Source organism: Microtus ochrogaster, chromosome 18, assembly GCF_000317375.1.
Source record: "Microtus ochrogaster isolate Prairie Vole_2 chromosome 18, MicOch1.0, whole genome shotgun sequence".
In the NCBI taxonomy this organism is placed as follows: domain Eukaryota; kingdom Metazoa; phylum Chordata; class Mammalia; order Rodentia; family Cricetidae; genus Microtus; species Microtus ochrogaster.
Window position 1 is genome coordinate 42,841,640 of NC_022020.1, and position 8,374 is coordinate 42,850,013.

Sequence of the window (8,374 nt, forward strand, 5' to 3'; positions counted from 1 at the left end):
GCCTTTGATTATTTTTGAAAACGCTCCCAAAGTAGAAAAAGAATGGCTCTGAGTTCATTGTTTTTTAAACATCGGTTCCTGGCCAGTAACGTATTGGAAATGTCTCGTTGCCCCTCTAGTGTCTGTGCACTGATCATCTCGACCTTCTACATGAGACACAGAATTAACACTCTGGAGGAGCGCCTGGGGTCCCTGACGTCCATTGTGGAGCCCTACAATACTGAGTAAGACGGCTTCCCAGTGCTTGCTCTTCGGATTAGCGTAACAACTGTCCTAAGTTTAGAGTCCTCCTTGGGAAACACCAAGAAACCGTTCTGTATGAAGCACTTGCCTGTCCTCTCCTCTAGCCTATGGTTTTCTATTCAAACTTAACAACCCATGCCTTTTTTTTGCCATGGTTGTACTAACTGAGGTTTCTCTTTTTCCCTACAGGCAGCCAGTCCCATCAGGACTGGGATCACAAGTGCAGTTAAATGTGGAGGCCCTTTGCCAAGAGCTTACAGCTAACATAGTGAAATTAGAAAAGGTAAGTCGATCTTTCCTGAGTACAGGAGCAACCTGGTCATTCCTTTCGATGGCCACTGGTCATTTTTAGTTCCATAAAGAAATAGAATTTAATCTCCCCACAAAATGATGATCTGGTTGCTCTGTCATTTGTGTCCCTGGCTGTACATCAGACCACTGGTCAGTGATCAGTGGCACTGGGGTTCGTGGAGGGATGCATTAGGGAGTCAACTAGAGACTCCTGACTCACCTCAGAGTGGAGACTCCGCTCACATGAATATTGTGTTTAATCCTTGTCACTACCCTGGCTCATAAGAAATAAAGTTTTAAATTACTTTGCTCCAGCTAGAAGGCTGTTATCTGGGGGCCTAGAATTTGAACCACTGGCCAAGTTGTGGTTAGAAGTCTCCTGCTTGCTTTAGGGGCTGCACACACAGCTCAGCAGGTAAGGGCACTGGCTGCTCTTCCAGAGAACATGGGTTCAATCCCTAGCTTCCACATGACAGCTCACACCTGTCTGTAACTCCCGTTCCAGGAGATCCGACACCTTCACATACACATGTATCTTCACATAGACATGTATGTATGTCTATGTGAAGACACATAAAATAATGAATAAAATCATTTTTTAAAAACTGGGTATGGTGACACACGCCTTTAATCCTAGCTCTTGAGAAGCAGAGGAAAGATGATCTATGAGTTCTAGCCAGCCTGGTCTGCAAAGTGAGTTCTAGGCTAGCCACGGCTACACAGAGAAATCCTGTCTTGGAGGGGTGAGGGATCCTCTGCTTGGAATGGGCTCAGTGATCTTTAGCATTCAAGAGGGTGTGGGTTCAATCCTAACAATAAGTAAATCTGCCTTCTGATTTAGTGCTCATATGCTTCTATCTCCAGAATATCTTCCCTGGGTCAACTCTGTCCTTAGCTTCATTCCTAGATTTGATTTGGTAAGAGGATGAATGAGGAGAGGGTAATTCATAACTGTCCTAGAGATACACCTAAGTATCAGGGTTTATTTCTCCTTTCAAACAGTTCCGTTCCTTTCCCATCTGGTAACTCCTTTGGTTTTGCCCCAGTGCTTTAACCTGGGGCTCTCCAGGGGGTGGGGGTGGGGGGGCACTGTTGTTTTTCAATTTCACTCCTTCTGACTTGTAAATGCTGTCCTTTGGATCGGAAGCACACAGAATCCTTTCGCCTTTCTCCCTCCGCCTGTGCCAAGCCCCTGCCTGGACACGGCAGAAAGATTTGTTCCCCATCCGCAGTTGGCACGTCTGTGTGGGGCTCAAGCCACGCCCAGCTGGGCGGCTAGAGAGGCTGCTGGAAATGAAGGGAGGCCACATGCATCCCAAAGCAGAGTCTGTAAAACATAGATTTGGGTCAAAATGTTCCCAGAGGCGCTTGAGCTGTAGCCTGGCACAGCCCGGGAATGAAAAGGCCAACCGAGATGCACTGTGGGAAATCCTGAGGCATGACTCAGCTCTTTACAGCAATTCCTTTCTGCTGTAAGAGACTGGTCGTATCTAAACCTCGTGATCATTCCGGGGCTCTGCTCCCCGTTTCTGTTCATTGTCCCTGCCCCCCCTTCAGTCACCTTCACAGGAAATCCAAGGGTAACCTCCCACGAAGTCGGTCACGCCACGCTGGCCCGGGACCGCCCATCTGACACCGTGAAATTGAATCCCGTTATAAATTTTCTTTCTATTTTCTGTTTATTATTATTATGCGATGTGAGGAAGTATAAGGAGTGTGTGAGCATGGGTCCCTTAACACGTGGTAGGGGTCAGAGGACAACTCTTGGGAGTCAGTTCTTTCTTGAATGGGTCCCAGGAACAGAACTGAAGTTGAACAAACTTGCTCTGCCTGCGTTTTTACCCATGGAGCCACCTTCATGGCCCCTATTTGTATTTTCTAATACTCCTGAGAATCAGCATTTAATATATTTATTGACTGCTGAAGTTTTCGCTATCAGTTGCTTATTTATCTCTTTTGTTTGTGTTGTGATTTTTTTTGTCTCTATAGGTATGTTTCTTTCTCTCTCTTTTTTTTTTTTTTTCAGTTTTTCAAGACGGGGTTTCTCTGTGTGTGTACTTGGCTGTTCTGAAACTCACTTTGTAGACCAGGCTGGCCTCAAACTCAGAGATCTGCCTGCCTTGGCCTTCTGATTTCTGGGGTTAAAGGCATGTGCCACCACTGCCTGGCATTGTTTGCTTCTTTTCCACGTTTATTTGTGTGTGTGTGTGTGTGTGTGTGTGTGCTCACAAGCACACGTGTGTGCATGCACGTGATACCACAGCGCACACATGGGAGTCAGAAGACAATTTGTGGGAGTCAATGTGGGTTCCAGGGTTCAAACTCAGGTAGTCAGGCTTGACAGCCAGAACTAACCCCTAAGCTTGTAGTCTAGAGTTGAGAATTACTGCAGTGACTTAGTGATAGACACAGGCAAAGTGATATAGGTCCCTGTCCCATTTTGCTTCTCTGCTGCCATAATAGAACACTGAGCAGTAGCAACTGGGCGGGGGGCAGGGACACAACGGGCTCATTTCAGCTTACAGTCCATCATCCAAGGAAGGCACGGAAGCAGAGGCCACGAGGGAGGAAATGCTGCCCACTAGCCTGCTCAGTTACCTTTCTTTCTCTCTCTCTTTCTTCTTTCAAGACAGGGTTTCTCTGTGTAACTCTGGCTGTCCTGGAACTCGCTCTATAGACCAACCAGGCTGACCTCGAACTGATAGGAATCCACCTTCCTCTGCCTCCCGAGGGCTGGGATTAAAGGTGTGCACCTCCTCCACCACCCAGCCAGCCTTTCTCCCTTTCTGAGACTTATTTTATTTTATGTGTCCGAGTATTTTGCATGCGTGTGTACGCAAGCACCACGTGTGGGCCTGGTGCCTAGGGAGAACAGACAAGAGTACCAGATGCCCTGTAGCTGTGGTTACAGACAGCTGTAAGCCACTGTGTGAATGCTGGAAACCAAAACCAAGTCCTCTGCAAAAGCAGCCCGTACTCTGACCCACTGAGGCATCTCTCCCCACACCCATTTTTTTTTTTTTTTTAGATTTAAAAAAAATTATTTTATTCGAGGCCAGCCTGGTCTAGAAGAGCTAGTTCCAGGACAGGAACCAAAAGCTACGGAGAAACCCTGTCTTAAAAAAAAAAAATTATTTTATGTATCTGAGTGTTTTGACTCTGTGTTTGTATTTGCACCTCATATATGCAATATAGAGAGAGGCCAGAAGAGGGAGTTGGAGGCATACACACACAAACACACACATCTCAAAACTGGAGTTACAGACAGTAGTAAGCTACCATTTGGGTGCTGGGAGCTCAGATCTTAGTTACGTCTCGTATGCCCAGGCTCACCTGCCTAGGAATGGCATCGCCCCCTGAGTTGGGTGAAGATTACCCAATTAAGAAATGTCTCAGGGGGGAATGGGAGAGGAGGGAAGGAAAACTATGGTCGGTATATAAAATAAATGAGAAAAAATTAATTAAAAAGAAAATGTCTCACAGTCGGGGTTGCGCCAGCCTGATTGAGGCAGTTTCTCAACTCAAGTTCCCTTTTCCCAGGTGTCTCCAGGTAAGTGACGAGGTGACATTGAAGCTAGCTGGGACATCTGCTGAGCCATCTCACCAGCTCAGAATGCTTCCAGATTTGTTTTTACTTTAGTGGCAAGTGTTTGCCTGCATGTATGTATATACAATACATGTGTGCAAGTGCCCCCTTGAGGCAGAAGAGGGCATTACACACACAAATACCAGGCTGTAGAGTATATTCTTTTTTTATCCACAGGGTTCTCTACCCGATCATAATATTGGTTCAGAATCTCTTGCTCTTAATTCCTTAAAACTGACCTATTCTGTGTTCTCTGAGAGCATTTTAATGCCCAACTGTGGACTGTAGACCATGGGGTAGTTGGTATTTCTGGAAGCCAGTCTTCTGTGGATGTTATGCAAAGCAACAGGTAATAGAATTGCTAAACATCATGACGCTAGTTAAAAACACAGGGTGGAGCTTTATTTAAATTTAACCTTCACATAGCTTTTTATTCTAGGTAGGATAAGGTCTAGCATTTCCCAGCCGTAGCAAATATACTCTTAAGAGACATACTGTAATTTCTAACAATGGCATCTCTTTTATTGTCTCAAGATACAAAACAACTTACAAAAGCTGCTTGAGAATGGTGACTGAGTGACCAGATCCTGGGGCCAACATAATACCTCATGTTTTCCCTTGAAGAAGGTGCTTCCCGAGAGAGTCTGTTATGCGCCCCCTGCTGGCCAGAGGCGCAAGAGACTGAGAATCCAGCTGTGTTCGCGCTTGGAGGTCTCCAGCTCAGAAAGGGGGGAAAGGGAATAATTTTGCTTTTGTGCAATAAAAGTTGACCTTGTCTCTGCTGCTGCCTGAAGAAAACAGACCCATCTCGGAAGGTGAGCAAGGTTCTGGAGGACGCCTGTAGCGTCAGTAAACCCTGCACTCCATGCTTTTCAGCCCTACCCAGCCTCCTCTTTGCTCCCTTCACGTCCCAACCAACCTTCAGACCTAAGACTCGATACGGTCCTTTAAAGAATTAGCCATGCGCCTCCAACAAGGCACTGAATAGCTCCAAACGAGCAGACTTGCTTCGAACCTCAATGTTTTTGACTCTACCCCCCCCACCCCCGCTCTTTATGTCCAGATTTCTTTCATCTGTGCGTTTCAGTTTCTCAGTTCCATTTTGTAAGCACGTCTGATAAAGTGAATTAAATGTTCCGTTTGTGTTCTGCTGTTTTGTTCCCCGGGTCTAGTACTTAATCGGAGTGATTCTCCCCTACCTCCGATCAGGAATCCTTGAGGTGGGAGACGGAAATACTGAATCAGATTCGCTCTGAAACCAAAACTAATCTTTAAGCCAAAAGTTGTGACCGTGATTTTCTATGCTATGGAAAAGTACTGTTCTTAAGATTGTAGTGGGCTACGGTGGCAGTGTGGAACCAGGATGTCTGTGTTACTCCCTCAACTCCATGGTAATCGAACGCCCTCCTCCTACAATAAAGCAATAAGTGGTGGTTTTGCTAACTTTACTTACAGTATGGGTTGGATTTTTTTTTATTAATAATTATTTAGGGTACCGTAAGATCTGTAAGTGTAAACCATTCTCTCTGCAATGCGTTTTATAATCATTTCTGTGAAATGTACTTTGTTTAATCAGATAAGCTAATAAGTGGAGCGGTTACGTCCTTTGAACTTGTCAGCCCACTGGGTAACTGTGCCCGGTGCACGGGCTTTTAATAAATACTCATTGGCTAAAACGCTCTACTTAACTGTTTCCTTGGTTTGTAAATTCTTTTACCTAAGGCTTACATCTCCTCGCCTCCACACGATGACTCGCAACTTCATACTATACTCCCCGCCTCCGCCGCCACAGAGGATTTATTTCAAAAATTAAAAAACAAATGGGGGCATTATAATGGTATCAAGGAAAGAAAATGAACATTGCATTCAGTAGATAAGTGTTTGAATCCTAAGTTTAATTGACATTTTATGAGGTGTTTAGCCTCAGACAGGATAGTTTGCCGTCCTCTTGCCCATTTTACTCACGGAACCGAAATTATCCAAGACCAGAGTGCTTGCGTGGGTATGGTGAAGCTTCGATTGTTGGGCAGTAGTTTCCTCCTGATGTGCCATGGTTTGCTTTGTTTTGCTTTTTAATTTTATCTGCATGTGTGCATTTGTGCACACGAGCAGGTCAGCGAGAACAGCTTCCGGGAGTCAGTTCTCTCCGAAGCACAGCTCCCAGGGACAAACTTAGATCATGTGGCTTGCTCTATTATGAGCACCTTTACCCACTCAGACCTCCCTGGCCCCACTGTTAAGGGCTCTGCCATCTAGAGATTCATCTTAAAGCAATAACCAGGTAGATAGCAGTTTTGCATGGGAGAATATTTTTTTGAAAAAGAGTCTTATTATGTAGCTCTTGCTGGAACCTGCTATAAACCATGCTATTCTTTGACTCACAGGGGTCTACCTACCTCTGCCTTCCAAGTACTGGGTTTAAAGCCACATGTCACACTCAGCCTCCATCTTGGAAACTTTCTGTAGCAGAACAGGTTTTGTTTTGGTGTGGCTTTGTTGTTTGTTTGTTTGTTTGTTTGTTTGTTTGAGACAGGGTTTCTCTGTGTAACAGACCTGGCTGTCTTGGTATTCATTCTGTAGACCAGATTGGCTTCGAACTCACAGAGAGATCCACCTGCCTCTGCCTCCCGAGTGCTGGGTTTAAAGGAGTGTGCCACCACCGCCCAGTTGAGCAGTTTTTAAGAAAGGTCCATTGTGGAACCTTGTCACCGTTTGCATACCTCCCTGTTAGAGTTCCTGCCATCTCGCCAGCCCAGAATATCTTTTCATGAGCTGCTCCCCCCCCCCCGGGTTTTATTACAGTTATCTCATGGGAGGGGGCAGCATACATGTGCACGACGCACAGGTGACAGCTTGCAGGAGTCGATTCTAGCCCCGTATGAATCCCAGGAATCTATTCAAGTTATTAAGTTTGGCAGCAATCTCTTTTACCCACTGAGCCATCTTGACAGCCCCTTATGTACTGCTTCTAAGCATGTATCCCGATACTAATGCTGTGGCTAGATTAACTGCTAGAGCCGAGGCTGGCATCGCGCTTGCCGTCCCCTACCACAGCTTCCCTGGGGCTGGGTTTCGAGCATAGGCCGCCCCTACAGCTTAATACAGCATCTTTGATAGCCCGGATATCCAGGCTGTCTTTGTTGTGTCTAGATGCAAAGCCTTTTCAATAGTGTGGGCAGAAAGACCGAAAACTGCCGCGCACCGCGCCCCCGTGTCTGCGCTCTGTGCGCTGGCACCCAGTTCGCGAGCTTCGGGCAAGGGGGCTGGAGGTTAAAATACACAGAGAGACAGCGACACGGGTCATCCTTGAATTCCCCAAGAATGCCCCCTTTATTGTGTTCAAAGGCAGATTATATAGAGACAGTCACGCCCCAGCCAAAATCCACCAGAAACCACTCTCCTGCCATCAGGAACTCCTGAAGGTCTCGTGCTCAGAGCAGCTGTAGGCACTCAGATCAGGGGATTACAAGAAATTCAGGATCTGGGGTCTCACTGCTCGCAACAGAAAACCACTTTTTCTATTGTGGTTTTTCTTATCTTTTGTATTTGTAACTACTTAATGTAGTCTCCCTCTCCCCCACCCCCATACACACACACACACACACAGAGAGAGACAGAGAGAGAGAGAGAGAGAGAGAGAGAGAGAGAGAGAGAGAGAGAGAGAGAATCCACTACACTGATATTTTGTATATGATCCTGACAAATGGGGGATGAAATGGCCCTTGTAGCCCTTGTCTGCAGATAAAGCCCCTGTATGAATGGGTCTTTATGAATCACACAGCTCTTATCCTTTAGGGCTTTAAGAATCTAGTCAGAAAGCCTCGTTTTGACAATTCTTTCTGGAAGTGGCCTTAATACACTTAAGTATGAGAAAATGCGGCATGGGGAAGTCTGCATCCATTTGTCCTGCCATCACTCTGCCTAAGATTTTAAAGATGTGTGTATCTTATTGTGTATGTGAGTTGTTTTGCCTGCATGTATGAATGTATCTCTTGTACATGCCTGGTGCTGGTGGAGACCAAAGGAGAGCAGCAGATTCCCTGGCAGTGTAGTTACAGGTGATTGTAAACCAGCATGTGGGTGCTGGGAACCAAACACAGGGCCTCTGCAGGAGCCACAAGTGCTCTTAACCGCTGAGCTGTCTCTCCAGCCCCTTCTACCTATTATCCCAGCACTCGGGAGGCAGAGGCAGGCGGATCTCTGTGAGTTCAAGACCAGCCTGGTCTACAAGAGCTAGTTCCAGGACAGGCTCCA

General features: G+C 46.2%; 1 protein-coding gene across 1 annotated transcript in view; it reads left to right on the forward strand.

Moving 5' to 3' along the window:
* Window positions 1–5,793, forward strand: part of Gramd2b (GRAM domain containing 2B) — a 62,241-nt gene extending 56,448 nt beyond the window's left edge. The window contains exons 12-14 of the mRNA XM_005356119.3: window positions 120–224; window positions 433–526; window positions 4,655–5,793. Of these exons, the coding sequence (XP_005356176.1) occupies window positions 120–224; window positions 433–526; window positions 4,655–4,696 (241 nt within the window). The 3' untranslated portion in view covers window positions 4,697–5,793. The remainder of the gene's footprint in view (window positions 1–119; window positions 225–432; window positions 527–4,654) is intronic.
* The last annotated feature ends 2,581 nt before the right edge of the window (window positions 5,794–8,374 follow it).